Source organism: Barbus barbus, assembly GCF_936440315.1.
Source record: "Barbus barbus genome assembly, chromosome: 33".
NCBI lineage: Eukaryota > Metazoa > Chordata > Actinopteri > Cypriniformes > Cyprinidae > Barbus > Barbus barbus.
In genome coordinates this window covers 24,251,254-24,272,068 of record NC_136761.1, presented here as the reverse complement: position 1 = coordinate 24,272,068, position 20,815 = coordinate 24,251,254, and the positions used below count along the sequence as shown (strand labels likewise).

At 38.8% G+C, this 20,815-nt stretch overlaps 1 protein-coding gene across 1 annotated transcript in view; it reads right to left on the bottom strand.

Moving 5' to 3' along the window:
* LOC306853311 (TSC22 domain family protein 3-like) overlaps positions 1 to 3,466 on the bottom strand; it is a 32,840-nt gene extending 29,374 nt beyond the window's left edge. Inside the window, exon 1 of the mRNA XM_079390630.1 lies at positions 2,812 to 3,466. Within this exon, the coding sequence (XP_079246756.1) occupies positions 2,812 to 3,125 (314 nt within the window). The 5' untranslated portion in view covers positions 3,126 to 3,466. The remainder of the gene's footprint in view (positions 1 to 2,811) is intronic.
* Between the last annotated feature and the right edge of the window lie 17,349 nt (positions 3,467 to 20,815).

The following is a 20,815-nucleotide window of genomic DNA, read 5'->3' as shown; positions in this document are numbered from 1 at the left end:
ATGAATTGTATAATCCCAAGAAAGATTGATTTTCTGACTGTTGATATCTAGATGGTTATTAGACAATTTTATTCTGCTGTCAAAACTTAAGATAGAAATTTGAGCAGATGTGCAGAAAAAAATGGCAAAATAATCAGCTATTACCATCAAAGACAGTATGACAGACTAGCTATACGCTGACAGTGAGTATTTCCAAAGTCAAATCCAAAGGTGTTACAATAACAACACATGGAATACATTCTTATCATCTGGCTGCAAATGTCAATTAAAAATAGTTCAGTTTTATTTATTTTTTTTATAATACCTGGCTATTTTTCCACTAGGCCTCATCTCTACTTCTTCCGCAGACTAAACATTTCAAACACTATCGGAATTTAGCGAACTATCCTGATGTCCATATATGTTTATTTTCAGTTTGGAGAGCATGGTTTCATGGAAAAATGCGCTGTGAGCTTGATCCTGATTAGACGCTTTTGCCAAATACCTGCTGCTGTGGATAGCTTGCAATCCATTTTTGACACTGTTACATCACATCAGCTTGTTCCACAATTCAATATTATGCATACACACTGAGACTGAAGCGAGTGTTAAAGGTTTATGAGATATCAGTGCATCCACAGTTGTTTTGGAAACTCCTGTGACCATTAAATTTTATAAACATGCATATTACCTGGAAAGGAATTTGTTTTTCTGCATACTTCAGCTATGGGGAGATAGACTATGCCAGAATGGTATGTAAATTGCCCATAGTTTGTAAATGAATGGGTGTTTTGCCAATCGGACTGGTTGGGGAGAAAAATCCACATGCACTTTCATTGCAAAAAAAAAAAAGAATATTTGCACTAAACCATTGCATGAACCTGATGAGTTGCAATGAATGGGGAGTATTTAAGAAGTGAGAACTGGACTGACTCAAGATCCTCTTAAGTTTGCGCAAAGTCATGTTCTTCACATTCCCGGAACCCTACTGAGACTGCAAGCCACCCTGTTCTTAAATAACGTGGTCCTTCATGTTAAGCATCAAGGAATGTAAATAACTAGTAGTGTTCAGTGTTTGTGTAACACGTATTGGTGTTGGCTGGTGGTTGGCAATTAATAAATGATGAATTACTACCCAAACCCATTAAAATGAGCTTGGTTCAAACTAAATGGTAGTGTTACCACTCTAGTGTGGCGATTCGTCGATTTTAGTCGACTAGTCAATAATCGTCGACTTCATTTTGCTCGCGTTGACTAACCGGCAACATACCCGAAGTGGCGCATTTCACGGATGAGAATCCATAAAACACATTGTTAGACTATTTTCCAAGGCTGCGTGATATATTAAACCCATTTAAAAAATCATAATTGTGAATTCACAAACGCTATGATTTAATTAAATAATTATATGCGATGTAGTTCTAACACAGTATATGCGCTTTATTTGCATGCGTGTAGTTAAGCACGTGCGTTCACAGTAGCTCCACAGAAACTGTTATCATTTACAAACTCATCTCTGCATGTTGTTGTGAGTTTGGGTTTATTATAACGTTCATCTGGGAATGCAACGCGCGCCATTGCATCAGATTTGTAAGGTAAATCATTTATAAATCTACTCAAACAGGAGAATACATCGCGATTTCAAAATAAAAGCTCAAACCCTCACTCTGAGTTACACGTTTTGATGTCCACATATTCATGTAATTACAGTGGCTATAGCATTTCTGTCCTAAAGAAATGGCCAAATATTAAAGATTAAGTGTACGTTTGATTCAATGGTGCTTGGTCAATATTAAACAGTAATGTGTAAAAACAATCATCAGGTCGTCAGCGCCTCCTGCAGGTCTTTGTTGTAATGCGTCATCTACATTAGCTCTATTGTTTATAATGCATTGTATTTTAACAGTTTTGTTCAATAAAACCATATAATTTCTTGCTTTTGATACTTTATTTGAACTAATTATTATTGCATAATTTCTATTATATATGTATTTTAAGTCATTTTAAAAGCTATTGTTCACTTAAATCTATGTGTATTACCACAAAAAAAAATATATATATAATTATAGGGCCCTATGCAATCCGTTTTATTTCCAAATTCAGTTTTTTAAATTGTATTAATCAAAAAGTCTAATTAATTGAGTTTTACAGTTTTATCTGTACCAAATTCTGTTTTCCATTATTTTCTGGATTCAATTTGAATGGTTCCATTAAATTTGAATAATAAAAACATCTCCAATTAATTGATTTTATATATATATAAAAAACATTTTTCACCTAAATAATTTCTGGTAAATACTCTTTTAAAAATTGTTTTTTTGATTATAATTGTATTATTAGTAGACTAGAACACATGGATATGTTGTCATTCTCACACTATAATACTGAACTTTGATTTCGGTGACTATGAGATGGACACTTGCTTCTTGTACTCTATGTTGCACTTTACTTTTGCTTTAAAAAAGGATTTCATAGAAATTTGGATTTTATTTGGTTTAATAAAATATTCTTAAGTAAAATTGTAGATTTTTTTTGTGTAGGAAATTAATCGTTTAGATTAATCGATTAATCGAAAAATTAGTCGATAGATTAATCGAAATGAAAATAGTCATTAGTGGCAGCCCTAGTTACCACTTAAAGTCATCCATAACCAGTCAGCCAGGAGGTGGCCAGAATTACATAAGTGAAACCACAGCATGTTGTTGTCATAAGACTCAAACATCCCAACATCCTGGCAATCACGGCTCTGGCAGAGACTTTTAGAGTTTTTATGAGCTGAACTAGACGAGTGTGCCGGAGCAGGTGTGTGAATGCACGAGTAGTTTCACATACCTGTGGAAGAACAGCAGTATGGACAGCATGGTCTGGTCAATGTTGCTGTTGCAGATGCCCTCGTTGAGCAAGTAACAGGGGTCCCGGACCACCGATTCCAACGAGTCCTGTCTCATGATGTTGTTGAGCTTATCTGTGTTTAGGTTCTGAAAGTGAAGCTGGTCTCGGAGCTGTCTGAAGTGGTTGGCGGACGTAGGGCTTCCCAGGCTGGTGTGACCAGCTCGGCCCGGCTCAGGCTCGCAGCCATTGGCCAGATCCAGACAGCAGCTGCAGCAGTCCAGGCCGATGGGCGAACGGCACTCCTCGTTTGACATCAGGTCAAGTTCCCCCACGTGGGAGTCAGACAGTAGCCGTGACAGGTTCCCCTCCACCTGCTCCCAGGTGATCTTCAAGCACACCTCCCTCCTACTCAAGTCCACCAAGTGTGCCAGGTGCTACAGGAGAATAAGCGTCTGTGAGTTGGTTCTCCTCGACTGTGTGTGCGCACACACGCGACGCAGGTTTTTATGAGCCGGGGGGTGCCTGTTCTCTGGTAATGATGCAGCGGGAATGCGTTTGAAAGAAAACCCAGAAGCTGCTTCTGTTTTTTGTAGATTTTTTTCTTCTCGCTGTCCCCTGCCCCGCACTTTTCCCTGCCCCTGTGCGTGCATGCAGTGCAGACAGCGAGAGAGGAGGTGGAGGGATGGAGGAGAGGGAGGAGCAATACATCTGATTGGCAAAGCATGCAGATCAGTTCACAAAAAAGATCCGCCTACTTCCCCTCAACATCACAATGAGGGAGGAGCGAAGTTAGGAAGGGAGTAAAAGCATGCTCTTTAACATGTGCACTTCAGTACTGCCAGGGGCGGAACCCTGAGAGAGAGCAAACACATAGTACTTCCCCTGTTTATATCACTGAATCAAACACAAATGTAGTTTTTTCCTTGCTGGTTTGGTCTCGCTTTCCTAAGGCTATTAAATTCTGACTCGACTCGTAGTCTTTGCATGCTGCTGGGACAAATACTGCTTGTGTGCAGTGTTCCGTGTCCAATGATTCATTGCTAAAATCTTTCTATCAGACGTGTTTGCAGTTTTTTTCCATTCCTTGCCTTTTAAAGAGAGAAATTTTGGCTTGAGTAGTGTTTAATGTCCCATGAAAATTGTTTATTAGCCTGTTATTCTCTGGCATAATTTGTTAAAGGTTAAAGGTCAGTTATCCTATCTGTTTTATTAAATTCCTATTTCAGGGAGAGATTCATGTGAATCAGATTTAGAATTTTGCATCAATAGGATTCCTATCATATTGCATAACATGAGATAAACTAAAAATGCTGACATAACGTTAACTCAACACAGTATGCTTTAAAAATCATTCAGTGGTCAATAAATTCTCTGAACACCTTCCAGTGTTCCACTGAGCATGTTTGAAATGATTTTGTTGCCTCTTTAGCTGAACTTTCCACTGAAATTCAATCAAAGACTGATTATAAAGCAAATGTTATTACTGTTAGGACCAGTGCAATGTCTGAGCCAGCTTTGACATTTGACAGTCTGATAATACTATATGATATGATGTTTAATTATTGCATTGTATAGTGCAGAGCTCCTAAATTCAGTGTATTGTGATTATTTAATAACGTGTTAAATGCCTTTCTGGATCGTCTCTTGAAATGTAATTTATGCTGTAATAAGACTTATCGAAAGCCCCTTAATAGGAATTCAGGAAATTTAATTTAGCAGAGAATAGGTGAATTATGATTGCTTTGTTGAGTGTGTAAAGCGGTTGAGACATGTTGGGACATTTAAGGACTTTACCAGTATGGGGTCATATGGGTTGATTGGCCCTCTGCTGGCAGGAGCAGTGAAGTGCAGAGAATAACATACTGTGGGATATGAAATGATTCCATTATATGCTGAATAAGCTCTCTGAGTTCAAGTGTTTAGGTTTTGTAACACAATCTGAGAACAAAAAACATCAAGTGCGTCATACGAGAGATTCCTTTAAAGACAAACATGAAGAGTTTCTTGTATAGGCTTGGTGAGTGCAATCTGTCATCAGAGAACACTGGACCGTTCGCCCTACTGCAAAAACAGATACACTGACAGTGATATCAAAACCACAATATAATGTGTGGACAATATTATTCCAACTTAAAATTTTCAGCATCATTACCATAGCCATAAGTGGCACATTATCCTCCAGACATCAATCAAAAATGATGATTTCTAGAAATTTTCTATTTCAAATAAATGCTGTTCTTTTAAACTTTCTATTCAGGAATAGTGAAAAAGTATCGCAGGTTTCACCAAATATTAATTGGCAAAAATCAAATCAGCAAATGAGCATATTAGAATGATTCTGAAGGACACTGAAGACTGGAGTAATGATGCGGAAAAATTCAGCATGGCATCACAGGAATAAATTACATTATATACACTACCAGTCAAAAGTTTTTGAACAGTAAGATTTTTTATGTTTTTTAAAGAATTTATCTAGGTTTATAGAGAGAGAGAGAGAAAGGGATGGATTGGTTGATCGATTGATCAGATTGATGGATAGATAGCTATAGATGTATAAGTGTATAGATTAGATAATGCATCAAGAAATGGTTTTCACACAGACTACGTATAAATTGTATTATGTGTGTAGATATGGTGGAAAATATATAATGTATATACTGTATGCATACAAATTTTCCACTATATATAATCATTTTATATTTATATTTTTCTGCAATTTAAATGCGCTATTGTGCTGCCTATATATAATGCTGCAAGCAATGGTTTGCCATATGTGCACACAAATTTTCACTGTGGGTGGCGTTAGGCCGGAAAAGGTCCTGGGCTTTTTTCCCAGTCTCAGTAGTCCCAATCCTTCCCCGCTGTACTGTTACACTGAACCTGGGGTGAATAATGTGACACTGACGGGTTACATATGCAGCATGTGGGTGCCTGAGGCTGGAGAATGTATAATGCAAATGCTCTCTTTGAATGTTACCTAATGTGTACACTAAAGCTTTACTTTGATACTTTGATTCTATACATGAAAAGACAACAGTGACTGTTATCCAGGCTAACATGCTGGGTTCTGCTTGGAAAACAGGCCTTTGCTTGTTATTATGGATTTATTGTCATTATCACTGCCTAGATAGGAAAAAGAAATCAAATAAAACTGTGGAACTGTCTTGTCACAGCTTACAGAGATGAAAACATGTTTGGGTTAAACTGCAATCTTGCAATGATCAATCCAAACACACAATACAGGTCAGCTGTCAACTACACATGATCACTTCCATATCTAGACATTTATGTTTAAAATAGTCCACTCTTCTCAGACTAAAATGTCCAAATTATTTGCATTTCAAAGCGTGAATGGCATGTGATAGGTCAGTAAGGTCTAAAGTGAGTGATGTCTTTTTGTTCGTTATCTACTGACCAACCGTTTTTTTGTTTTTGTTTTTCCTGCACAGTCAGTATTAAAACATATGGTGCCTGTCCTGAATGCTGATTGGTCAATGCAGCGTTCCTGTCCTAAAATACACAAAACACCTGTTCACCTGCCAGGAACTGTATCCTTTAGCAGAAATGTGGCACTTCATGAACATTACTAATAAAAATATTCTTGAATGAAAATTGTCATCTTTAATCATTTTTAATATGTAACTTTGTAACTTGGATTTTTTTTTTTTTTTATGTTTTCCAGGAAACATTTTTTTACTTATCTTTCAAACAAGATACATTTCCTTGAAAAGCAGTTGTTTGACATTTTTAGATAATATATCTTGAACTATGCTTTTTTTTTTGTTACCATATTGGTAAATTGATTTTCTTTTAAGCTATAAATCTATCTAAATTCAGGTAGGTTCATAATTAAAATGACAATGATTTACTAATAAATAAATATTAATTGAATATATACTGAATACTCATATTCATAATATAGAACTACCACTCACACAATATTTCTTAAATGTCCGAATGCATTAATTTAAGACATTAATAATTAATGCATTGATACTAAAATGTATTTGACTTTTTTTCTGCAAGCTTAAAGCTGGAATCCATGCTGTGTGAAAACTGAAGTTTTGCTGCCACCTTTTGGAATGAAAGTTTATTTAGGAATAATTAACCCTTGTATATAATAGCTTTGTGTGTTTGTGACTTGGCACATGGACAGAAAGAGTCAGGACAGAGATGGGAAGGCTGCCTGGGACAAAATGTACTCATCACAAGCAGTCAAAGTCCCTAAAACAGCGTTTGATTTCAGATCTCCCTGTTCATAGTTCAGAGCTCTTATAACAGAGCCAAATGCTTAGCACAGCATTCCTTGACCAAATAACGAATCATTATAGTTATATAATATAATTATGTCAATACACTTCATATGACATTATAATATATGAAGTAAAGCTTTCATATAAAAGAAAAGAATAAAATGACAAATTTACTTCAAATGTCAGCATACTTTTATAACTATAATAAATATAAGGCTGTATTTGGACCCTAATAGCAGCTTTGAATCTTTTGATTTCTGTGAATAAAGTAAAACATATTGGCTTTGTTCCATTATGATGACAGATGTGCTTGGTGGAAGCACAACAGGAGTTTAACTCTGGTAATGGCTCCTCTAATCAGTGTAACAATCTGTGTCGCTAAGCATAACACTATCTACTTAGATAAATGACCCCATGCTGGTAGGGCAGCGTGTGATGGATAGCTCTGCTGCAGTATCTCCATTCTGGTTCAAGGTTTGCTGATCTCCCCTTTTTCAGTCGAGTTTAGCCACAAGTGAATGACATTGCGTTTTAGATAAAAATGTAGGTCCTGCTGTAAGCCAGCTTCAGATGAGATGCAATCAATCACAAGGTTTGTTGCCAAATAAAGCCTCGGTGTGATGAATAAATAGGTGAAGGAATTAATAAATTAACTGTCATTTCAGCTTTCTGATATAGGAAAAAAAAATGGTGTGGAATTAAAAAAAAAAAATCCACAATTTTGGCTTTACATGCAATACTGTTTAGATGCAATCCTGAGTTAATTTATCACAATTTCTTTCTCTTGCAATTCATATATATACAATTTTGAGATGTAAACACAAGAAAAAGTCAGAATTGTAAGGACTGTTTTGCCAAGGAATAAGGGTAATAATGACTATTTATATGACAATTTTGCCTTTTCAATTGCTTTCAATTGTTAACTCAAATAATAGAGCATGGGGCTTGCAACAACAAGGTCATGGGTTCAATTCCCTTTGAAAGCAAGCACTGATAAAATATCTACCTTGAATGCACTTCAAGGTCAGTTTGGATATAAGCTTTTGGATAAATTCTGAGAAGAAAACCCCTAATTGTGAGATATTAACTCACAATTATGAGAAGAAAAAAAACAGAATTGTGAAAAACAGAAGTAAAAAATATAATCTTATTTTATAAAGTACTTCATAATTTTATAAAGTGCCCTGTGATGAGACTTTTCTTCAGAATTGTGAATTTATATCTCAATTACAATTGATGTCTCAGTTAACATCTTGAATTCTTTTTTTTTTTTGTGCACATTTATTTCCCACAATTCTGAGTTTATAAAACGAATTGTGATATTAAAAAAATCGAAAATGAGATGGATCATCTCAAGAGGCTATCCCTTTAATAATATCAATTAATTACTGTAAGCATGCATTTATTTTATTTTGAATAGCACATACAAAGACTTACGTAAAGAATGAACAGCATGACTCTTTTAAGTATAATTATTTGGAGTACCAAAAGTACTAATTTCCATGATTATAACTGAACACTAATATTTCCGTTCATGAACAAATGACAGAAAAGCAAATAGTTAATTGATATTCTCAAGCAGTTGTGTTCAGTCTGAAGAAGGTTTGCTGTAAATAATGTAGAAACACGTTGCTCCTGTTTGGTTGAACCTTGTGAAATCAAACACTAGATGTCGGTCTCTCCTCTGATATTGAAGAGGAAATGAGTCTGGCCAGGGTGAGAGAGCTCTCCATACAGCATGTCACATACAAATGTTTCCCAGCTGACATAGGAAGAATTGGGATTCAAGGTTAGTTTTCAGTGTCCTATATTTTAATGCATAAATCTTTAAGGCTAAATAGATACAAGCCTGTTCAGGGAAATCAAAAATACCTTCTAACAAAGAAACACACCACAGTATTCCCATGCACTGATGGATTTGCCTCAGGCTGAAAGCAAGTGATTAATTCTCCACCAAGCCTTGGTAGGCCATCTCCAGTAGAGGAGCAAATGTGGATTGAGTCCTCGGAGACATAAAGCATCTGTTAAGTTTGTCCATCCATACAAACATAACACCAGTCATTTCTATCATGCCGTTGTAAAGTCCGATTTGACCTTCATTATGACAGCACATCACCAAAACATTTTTGTGTTTTCATCTTAAATAATCATTTTAAAATTCCTCAAATGTTAAGCATGCTAAAACAATATTCAGCTGTTTATGGTGTTTGTGATTCTGAATGTATGTGAGAATCCACTCTTTTTTTAAGAAACATATTGACACAAAATATTATTTTAAAATAGCACACAGTGATTTTCAAATGATTTGCTTTGTCACTGACACTTTGGCAACATGTGTGCTTACTGGATCATTTGTGCTTAAAGCTGTTCATTATTAAAACACTATCCCAGCTTGTTTAAAATTAGTCCTGATACTAGACACAATTTATGCGGCTTGCTCCCTTGCCTTTCATATCAGGTCCCTTAAAATGACTTAATTATGTGATAATGCTTCACATTGCTCAGGTTATTTCACTCTGAATCTTACTTTCACAAGTCATTAAAAATGTGTAACATTTCATTACATGAAGTATCATCATTCTAGTCAGCTGCAGACTCAGTCATGAGCAACGTAAGGTGCACGGACCACACACAGCTGTCACAGACACATGCTCTGTTTTTCTGTCATGCTCTTTGTTTCAGTTCAGTGAAAGCAATTTTTAATGTGTTTGCTTTTCAACGTGGTCAGTTGATTCAAACATACCACCCCTTGCACTTACACCAAAAAAGTTCCTCTGAGTGTACAGAAATTATTGCATAGAAATGGTACACTTTACCTTTATGTACACACACACACAAACATATCTTGATAGAGTGTCATCTCGTATAGTATGATATAGGCGAAAAATTATAAACTTAGCAACAAATATGCAATTTGGTGCAGTTTCTGATATTTATATAGTCAAAATGCAAGATAAATATTCGGCTAGCTTATAATGTAAATCAATGAGATCTTTACAACAGCATAGCAAACTACATAAAATGCATATAAATGTCACTAATGTAAGATTGTAAGATGATATTTAAATAGCTTAGTTTTATGATCATATCTCTGTTTTTTATTATCATTATTATTATTGTGAGGGGCAAACATATAATGCAATGAATTACAATGATGATGTGAGATGTACAGTACAAGTAAATGTTCCTTAAAACTTACATGACAGAAAGCATGTAGTAGATTGTGTACAATAAGTTTTTCTTCAAAGATTTTGTTCATGTTAATAATTTAGAGACCTTAGAAATGTCTAGCACACATGCCGCTTGATACAGTAGGCTTTACAGGGTTAACATTCATGCAAACTCTGTATCAGCAAAGAGATATCAGATGCCATCATCCAGATTTTCTAATGGCTTTCATAGACCATATGTTCCAATTAGAGCATAGTATATGAATTTGCTCTTGCCCGCTGTTTGTTTTCAGGCCTGGCGAGCACAGCTTGAGGATTGTTCAGGCTTTCGCACCTGAAGCTCAGCATTTGAGTCAGATCTTAAAAGCAAGACAGAAGAGGGATTTTAGCTCAGTCAGTGGATATGCTTCAGGGGAACCTGCTGCGTCTTCTTAAAGTCAAGCCGCTGTCAAGCATCTGACTGAGGTCAAAGTTCCTGTCAGATCTGAACGTCCATGTGATCTTAGCCTTCAGACTCCATATATTCTTTGACAGGTTTAAGGCCCGTCATTGATGATTCTCAATGACACTGGAAAATAAAGCCCAATCCACATCAATCTGTCATCACACAACATGCAAAGAGTTAAAGGGATAGTTCACCAAAAATAGGAATGCATATTAAAAAAGGGTGCAGAAACAAATTTCACTCATGAAATTTTGAAGTGGAATTTCTTGTAAAGCATGCTCCAGTAATATTTGTTTTATTTACAACTTCGAAAAATCTGTTTTTACAGTCTATTTTCCCTTTTTTCATACAATGAAAGTCAATGGGGTCCGATGTTGTTTTGGAAAACCTTCATGTTTGGTTCGTTTAAAGTGCCTCTATTATGGGTAATGAAAGGATTTGGTCATATTTTGGTTTTGGAAGTCCCCAACAGCAGGTTGACATGCATACAAGGTAAAAAAAAAAAACACTTTCATTGTCTTATAATATGCATTTATTTTCACCTTACTTCCTCAACAACTCCAAAAAGATTTGCTCAATGATTCATTTTTCCAAACCCCTCCTTTGCGTGACGCTAATCTGCGATGATTGGTCCGATTGGTCTCATTTTCATTTCATCGTGCGTGTAATGCCTGATAAAGCAGTGTTTGTGAGCGCAGTGCAGCTGCTTTGTGTACAGCCTTTCTGGGGAAACCGCTATTTTTACCGCTCCAAAAGCGGCACCTCGTGGCAAATAATGAATTTGCATTTTCATTCAGACCAACGAGTGGGTGGGCAATTCTAATGGTTCATGTTTCAGATTTAAAAAATTTACAGGATGTTTTCATTCACTTAGAGCTGTGTTGGCATGAAAGGTCATTTTTAAAAATCCATAATGGGGCACTTTAAAAAAAAACAAAAGTCAATTTATAGATAATTTGGAATCTACTTTAAAAGAGTGCTGTAGATACAAGAGGTTCAAGTGCTTAATTTTAAAACACAACTGATATGTTTTTTTTTATTATTATTATTATGGCCATAGGCACTCAACAATTTCTCTGCTCTGCTGCTTGTAAACCAGATCTAAGCTGGTATATTGAGGTCCCTCTGTTTCATACACTTCTTAGGTTTTACGCTCCGCTCATACAAGGTTCATGAAGAATTCTTCTGTCAGTAGCACACTTTGAAGTGTTCACTTTTTCTTCTGCTCAGAATAGAAGACATCTTCAATCATTTCCCCGTAGGCCTCATTATAAATCCAGCTATCATTACGCTGAGGGTGGGAAGCGGAGCAACACGCTGCTCTTGCTACTGTATGGTACACGTGGTCAAACGAGAGCTGCGGTTTGATTTGTCCAAACCTCTACATCTCCATCTGTTCCAAGACTCCCTGCATGACAGAAAGTTTTTTGTATTTTTCTTTCATTGCAAGAAATAGGCTTAGCATTCCTTTGTAGGAAATCGGTAAAGCACTGTTACCGGCTTTGAAATCCAATGTTTTCTCAAAGGAAATACTGAGAGAGAGAAAAGAATGTCTCTTATGCCTAACCACATGACAGTTAGGAGCTGGATTTTTATATTTATGCTCTTCATTAGCCAGGTTCCCATTACCTAGGCTTTGTTTAAATTATATTCTAAATTATGTGGCAAAAAGTGGTTATATAAACAGACATGACTCTGAATTCTCAAGGCTGCTTTGTTTATACTGGACTACCTTATTATATGATTAAATTTTAATTGCATCTTGAGGTTACATTATTTGAACATTTCCTAAATGAAACAGGATAGATGGAAAAATAAAATATTTTATTCTTGAGCCTTTGTCTTTGGTTGTCAAGGGAAGGATGAATGCTGCCTATAAAGACTCTTTCTTGCAAGCGCAGCACAGGGTTGCAGGGTTTAAAAATAAAAGCTTTGTTATATTGCATCATGGAAATCATTCACTTTATGTATGCATTGTACATAATTTTCATAATATAAAATTCTCTTTGATCCAAATTATAATAAAGTCTGGTTTAAAAAAAAGAACAATATATGTGAGTTAGTGTTTGTCTTTTGTGTTGAAATCTATAATGATGATGATGATGTTAATAATAATAGAATTTTATGACTGTATTATGTAGCATAAGGTATGCTTGTACAAATGATCAGAATGTTGCAATCAAATCACAAATGGTGACATAAAACTATGAAACACTGTTCTCATTATTGCATTTGATGCTTTTAATATCTGGACAGTGTTTCATATTTTAAAATCAGCTTATTATTGAGTGTTACACAGATGCATTGTGGGTTTTCGGTTTAACAATGGCTGTTACTGTTGGCATTATTTGGGGTTTTCCAAATCTTTGAGGAACTGTTGTCCTATTTTTGTTACTGCATTTCCACCTCATGTGTTTCCAGGCCATCTTCTCCAGCCCAGAGCACTATATGTTTACTTTCTCTTTCCTAAATCACTGGTTTCAGATTCCACAGCAAAACTGCTGCTATATATATCAACTGATGTATAATATGCAAGCAAAAATAATGCAGAGACATAAGCATGCGCTATTGCGCTTGTATAGAGCAATATTATTAGCTTTGTTGTCAGTCACTGTAGCTACTCTAATGTCTAGTAGGTATATTGGCACATTCACTAAATTTATCAATAATGCTTAGAGGTTTTTCTAAAGAAATAATTTGAAATGGACTTTCATTTGATGCCAATTTAGTTTGTCTTTCATTCAGAGGCATTCAAGCTGCATGTGTGCTAGAGAGCATCCAGGGATCCGCACTGTTAGGGAGTATCCTGCAATTCTCTTGTCCTACTGATTAGGAACAAGTCTCAGCTGTAATTCTTTCTGGCCTGAGCCACTAACTCTTGATTTTGTGTTTACAGCTGGTTGCTAATAATAGCACAACTAACACTAGCACAACACAATGCCTAATGTTTTTTTACTGCTTTTCTTTTGTTTGTTCTTTACTATGTGTGGAAGTTTGTTTGGAGATGTGGGTATTCATCATTCTCATAGCTCTCATAGAGCAGAGCTGTAGGGGTCAGTATTAATATTTTTAGTTTTGGCATTTTTATTATATTATTATATTATATTATTACTGAAAACATAAAGAATAGCACAGCAGTAGAGGTCATTATTAACAGCATTATTTTTTTGCATTAACATGTTTAGTATTATATTATTAAATTATATTATATGTTTCTGTATTATATTATTATTTCTGAAAACCTAGAAAAAAAAGACAATAGCAAAGCAGTAGAGGTTATTATTTTATTTTTTTATATTATTATATTATCATCTGTTATGTTATGTTGTGTTGTTAGAAAATAGCAGAGCAGTAGAAGTACCAGTGATATGATATGATATAATATTAATGTGTTACACAGTGTTTGCCATTTTCTCAGTATCCATAGTACTTTAGCTCTTTCACGCTCATCTCTTCAGTTTCCTGTTTATAGCACAGTAATGGTTTGTTTGCTCTGAGCGAATGAACATTTCCTCAGAGGTTTAAGGGCTTCTACTGCACTTGGTTCTACTAAAAAGCTTAGCAAGGGTTACATATATCTAGCTGTATCTCAAAGCCCACGCAAACGATGCAGACGTTCCATGAGGGACAAATCCATGTAACACGCAAAGAGTAAAGTGAACCCATGCATCACACTTCATTTGATTTTATCAATGTTTTTTTAGTCATAATTCTTATTTAACCTACACCTTCGTTTTGCCTCAGTTTCTTTTTTGCACGATTGAGGAGGAATGATTATGCAAAGGAATGTGAGCTAGAGAAACACAGAGCCCCTCACTGAGGCCAGAGGGGTGCACGTCTCCTCCGAGAGCTAACTTTAGCTGTGAGCCTGTGTGGCGTGTTCATAGCTGCCACCGATCTGACCGGAGGTCGGTTCAAGACAATCCTCTTAGCTCCCCGCTGAGGGTCTGCTCCTTTATTAGCATTGGTGACATTCTAGACACGAGACGAGAGTTTGAAGAGGGGACAGACGCTCTGAGGGTCACAGCTACTGCTGCATGTGCTCTTCTGTCACATTATGAGAGGACGCTCTAATTAGGTCAGCGGTGAAACAGCTAATGGTGCCGCTAACTCTAGACGGATTTAGTTATGACTACAATCCTCTGTTATGTGTGAATGGCATTCTTAGCCAACATGAACAGATATCATGTTGGTGTACCAGTGTGGCTGGAGTGTGTTTCAGGGCAAAGGTGTCCCAAAAACAGTATGTCAACGGAAGGCTGTGTGAACCCACTGTGACCGATTGTTGTTACACTCCCAGTGCTGTAAATAAAGTTCATTAGCATCACTCTCTTTTGCTTTGGCTTAGCTTAACTTTTTTGTGACTTTCACTCTGCATAGTCTGTCTGAGCAGATGCTTGTCATTTGGAGGAAGAATATTTGCATAGAAATGAAAAGATTGTTTACACGCTGCTAGCTCATATATGTGGATTGTCAAAAGTATGACAAATATGACAGTTTTGTGAAGCATTCCTTGCATTTAGTGCTTCTTAAAAAATTAAAACACAAAATCTGGCAAGTGCGCTGCACAAGATATATGAATGCAAACTATTATACTCAAAATCCAATCTGCTGTTTTTATTTAAATCCATAGCGCCAAACAGTGCAAAACACTGAATCATTAAGGAGAAAAAAAAACTAAAAACCTGTGGCTTTTTTTTTTGTCGTTTTATTTTTTTTATATATAGCCTATTTACACACTACCATTCAAATGTTTGGGGTCAGCAATTTCTTTCTTTAATTCAGCAAGGACACATTGAATTGATTAAAAGTAACAGTAGAACTTCTAAAGATTTCTATTTCAAAGAAATGCTGTTTCTCAAAAAATCCTGAATATATTAAGCTACACAACTGATTTAAAAAATGATAATTAAAAAAAGCATATTAGCATGTTAGAATGATTTCTGAAGGATCATGTGACAGTGAAGACTAAAAAATTATTTTGCATGCTAAAAATTTTTATTTGCATGGAATAAATCACATTTTAAAATACACTAGTCAACATTTGAAATAGATCAAAACCTTTCATCAGTGTATTTTAAAATACTAGTGTAGTTTAAAACTACTATATATAATATTAGCAATAATAATTCACAATCAGGCCCGTAGCCAGCTATGAGGTCACCAAGGTCCGGACCTCTGTAAATTTTTCATGTTCAAAAATTAAATTTGTTCTCTGAATGACTGATTTGCTGTTTAAAACTCATCATAAAAATGTCTGCATGTATAAGTCAGTTTAAACAGTTTGCAAGAATGTTTAGCGTCCGTGGTATTATAAGCATTTTTGACTTGTCTTTTCCACTTACTTTGAGTCTTTAGAAAGCTAATAAAGTGGGAAGTTGCAGTTTAGGGTCAGCGATATCTTTATCTTATCTTATTTGCAAAACATTTGAAATAATTTCGGTTTATTTTTATTTATTTTTCGGATTTTGTTTGTTTTAATAGCTATACCTGGCAACACTGCATCGCCGGCACTTAAACTGACAGTAATAAAAAAAAAAAAACCATGGACAGGTTTTGCTGACAGGATGGCACATTTGATAAGAGAAATGCAAAAAAAATTAAAAATCATGATAGTATCTGTCAGAAACGTTATCAACGTTGTCAAAAACAGTAGCATTTAAGTTCACAGATCTGTAGAACAAGTAGGATACAGAATGAAATGAAAAAGCCTATGCAAACACTATGAAGAAGTCTATGCTATGTCATTCAGTATAGTAGTTAAATTTTCACAAAGTCATGCTAAAAACATTTATATGAGCACTAGACAAAGTTATCATCTATATAGCAATTATTATTAATAAAAACTAGAACAGTATCAGAATCAGAAAGAGCTTTATTGCCAAGTGTGTTTACACACACAAGGAATTTGTCTTGGTGTTAGGAGCTTCCAGTACAGAATTACAAACATAGTGCAGACAACATATAATTAAGGTAATAAAAACACTAATAATGAAGAGAATAGACAATAAATTATAAATAACAACAGTAATAAAAATACAAATATACAGAAAAGAAAAAATGTCCAGTAGACAGAACTGTGAATGTGCATATGTCTTATGTACGGATGGGGGTTTGAGTTATTTACAGATGGACAGTACTGGGGTGTGTTATATGTTGTTCAGGTGGGATATGGCCTGGGGGAAAAAACTGTTGTGTCTGGCTGTTCTGATGCTCAGTGATCTGTAGCGCCGGCCAGAGGGCAACAGTTCAAAGAAAGAGTGAGCTGGGTGTGAGGGGTCCAGAGACATGACTTTCTTAGCCCTTTTCCTCACTCTGGAGATATAAAGATCTTGGAGGTTGGGTAGAGGGGTACCGATAATCCTCTCAGTAGTCCTGACTGTCTGTTGTAATCTTCTGATGTCTGTTTCGGTAGCTGAGCCAAACCAAACAATTATAGATGAACACAGGACAGACTCGATGATGGCAGAGTAAAACTGTTTCAGCAGCTCCTGTGGCAGGCTGAACTTCCTTAGCTGGCGAAGGAAATACAGCCTCTGCTGGGCCTTTTTCACAATAGAGTCAATATGAATGTCCCACTTCAGGTCCTGGGAGATGGTGGTGCCCAGGAACCTGAATGACTCCACTGCAGCCACAGTGCTGCCCATGATGGTGAGTGTGGGGGGGTGGGGGTTCCTCCTGCAGTCTACTGTCATCTCCACTGTTTTGAGTGTGTTGAGCTCCAAGTTGTTGTGACTGCACCAGACAGCCAGCTGCTCAACCTCCTGTCTGTAAGCAGACTCATCTCCGTCCTTGATGAGGCCGATGACTGTAGTGTCATCCGCAAACTTCAGGAGCTTGACAGAGGGTCTTTAGATGTTCAGTCATTTGTGTAGAGGGAGAAGAGCAGTGGGGAGAGAACACATCCCTGAGGGGCGCCAGTGCTGATGGTGAGAGTCCTGGATGTGAGTTTGCCCAGCCTCACTAGCTACTGCCTGTCTGTCAGGAAGCTGGAGATCCACTGACAGATGGAGGTGGGCACAGAGAGCGGTGTAAGTTTGTCTGAGAGAAGGTCAGGCATGATGCTATTGAAGGCGGAGCTGAAGTCCACAAATAAGATCCTTGCGTAAGTCCCAGGCTTGTCAAGGTGTTGCAGGATGTAGATCCGGTTCACATCCTCTACACAGATTTTAAACGCAGGTAAAATGGTGGGGGAGGGAGGGGGAATACAGGGGGGGTAGGCAAATGTGTGGAGTGCAGATCAGAGCGGGTGCTGGGTGTCAGTCTGGCCTTTTCAAATCGACAGTAAAACACATTCAGATAGTCAGCCAGATGTTGATTCTCCACAGACTGTGGGAGAGGTGTCTTGTACTTGATGTTCCTCAGACTAGTCCATACTGACGCCGGATCGTTGGCTGAAAGCTCTTTTCTCAGCTTTTCAGAATAGTTCTTTTTAGCCACTCTGATCTCCTTTGTTAGTCTGTTCCTGGCCTGGTTATACAAAATTGTATCCCCACTTCTGTAAGTATCCTCTTTGGCCTGACAAAGCTGTTTGAGTTTCCCAGTAAACCACGGTTTATCATTATTGAATGATAAGAATGTCCTGGTGGGGGTGCACATATCCTCACAGAAACTGATATAAGATGTTACAGTCTCTGTGAGCTCGTCCAAATCGGTGGCAGCAGCTTCAAAAACAGTCCAATCAGTGAGCGAGAAACAGGCTTGTAAATCCCGCTCTGTTTCATTAGTCCATCCTTTAATAGTTCTTAATACAGGTTTTGCAGATTTAAGTTTCTGCCTATAGGACGGAATAAGATGAACCTAAAGCTGTGGGACAGAGTGATATGCGTCCTTTATCGCTGTGTAACAGTGATCCAGTATATTACTGTCTCTGGTGGGACGTGCTGTCTGTATTTTGGCAGTTCACGGGAGAGATTTGCTTTTGTTAAAATCTCCAAGAATGATTAAAAGAGAGTCCGGGTACCGTTGCTCCGTTTCTGATATTTGTTCAGCCAGTTGATGCATTGCGGCGCTCACGCGCCCGGAGGCACGCACACATTCACGAGAATGAAAGAGGAAAACTCCGGCGGCAAGTAGAACGGTTTACAGTTTATGAAGAGCACCTCTAAATTAGTATTAGTAATATGTATTAGTATTAGTTTTACTAATATGTATTGTTGCATGAATAATAATCAACTGATAAAATTATCCATCCCATAGTAAAGTATTAATAAATTTTAATGCGATAAATATGATTTAAAAATGATCATCCCTGGAAAACAGAGAAAATATCTTTCACAAATATCTACATGCCTATCTCTTTTAAAGTGTTTATAGGGTATTTAATGAGTTGTATTTGTAGGGGTTTTTATAGAACAATTCTTTAACACCCCCCCCCCCCCCCTCCCCCGATACCCCGGACCTCACAATTTTTTCACAATATTACTGTAATATATCTGTTTCTGTTTAGTTTCCTTTCTGCCCATATTTGGTTCTTCCTGCTTTAGTTCATGACCCAGTTTTGTTAATTAGTTATATTCATCACCTGTGTTCTATTAATTACCTTGTTTCCTCGTTTGTTCCACTCCCTTTATAAGTCCTCAGTTCTCCCTCTGTGTTTGTCGGATCTTAAGTTAGTAATGGTAATGTGTGTTGATGCTAAATAAATCTCTTTTGTTATTCTTTGTCGAGCGCTCCCTTCTCTACAACCACCAACCGTAACAGAAGATCCGACCGCCAACTGAAGACGAGATCAACGCTTGGGATGCTCGAGCTCGTTCCCGTCGTTTGCGGGGGTTCTCGCCGCCGTTCGCGGCTCGCCCCTGCCCGTTCTGCGTGGGATGTTAGGCTGCCTGTCGCGGCTTACCCAGGCCACCCGTTTTGGGGAGAACGGGTCGCCATTCGCCGCTCGCCCTTACCCACCGCCCAAGAGAAATTCGTTCCGCCTGAGACGGCGATGAATGTTCCGCCAGCGGCGAGGAGGATTCCGCCGCAAGGGGCGATGAACGTTGCGTCGTCCGCGGAGAAAAGGGATTCCGCCGCCAATAACGGTTCCCCCGAACCACCGAGGGGGGAAAAACAGGTGCCGGTGGGGATTTTAATTGAGTTTGAGGGCATGTCATTCCCTCCATTGCCTGCTCCTCGCCAGTGCCATCCATTGCCTGCTCCTCGCCAGTGCCCTCCAGTACCTGCTCCTCGCAAGCGCCCTCCAGTGCCAGCTCCTCGCCAGTGCCTTCCAGTGCTTGCTCCTCGTCTGAGCCCACCAATTCCGGCACCTCGCAAGTGCCCACCTGAGTTCCCGCTGGTTCCGTCCAGCCCACCTGAGTTCCCGCTGGTTCCGTCCAGCCCACCTGAGTTCCCGCTGGTTCCGTCCAGCCCACCTGAGTTCCCGCTGGTTCCGTCCAGCCCACCTGAGTTCCCGCTGGTCCCGTCCAGCCCACCTGAGTTCCCGCTGGTCCCGTCCAGCCCACCTGGGTTCCCGCTGGTCCCGTCCAGCCCACCTGAGTTCCCGCTGGTCCCGTCCAGCCCACCTGAGTTCCCGCTGGTCCCGTCCAGCCCACCTGAGTTCCCGCTGGTCCCGTCCAGCCCACCTGAGTTCCCGCTGGTCCCGTCCAGCCGTCCTGAGTTCCCGCTGGTCCCGTCCAGCCGTCCTGAGTTCCCGCTGGTCCCGTCCAGCCGTCCTGAGTTCCCGCTGGTCCCGTCCAGCCGTCCTGAGTTCCCGCTGGTCCCGTCCAGCCGTCCTGAGTTCCCGCTGGTCCCGTCCAGCCGTCCTGAGTTCCCGCTGGTCCCGTCCAGCCGTCCTGAGTTCCCGCTGGTCCCGTCCAGCCGTCCTGAGTTCCCGCTGGTCCCGTCCAGCCCACCTGAGTTCCCGCTGAGTTCCCGCTGGTCCCGTCCAGCCCACCTGAGTTCCCGCTGGTCCCGTCCAGCCCACCTGAGTTCCCGCTGGTCCCGTCCAGCCCTCCTTCGTCTCCGATGGTTCTATCCAGCTTCTCGCCTCCCGTGCGCCCTCAAGTGTCCGCGCTGCAAGAGCGCCCTCCTGCATCTACGCTGGTCCCGTCCCGCTCTCCTTCGTCTCCGCTGGTTCCGTCCAGCTCCGCGCCTGCAGAGCGCCCTCAAGTGCCCGCGCCTCCAGAGCGCCCTCAAGTGCCCGCGCCTCC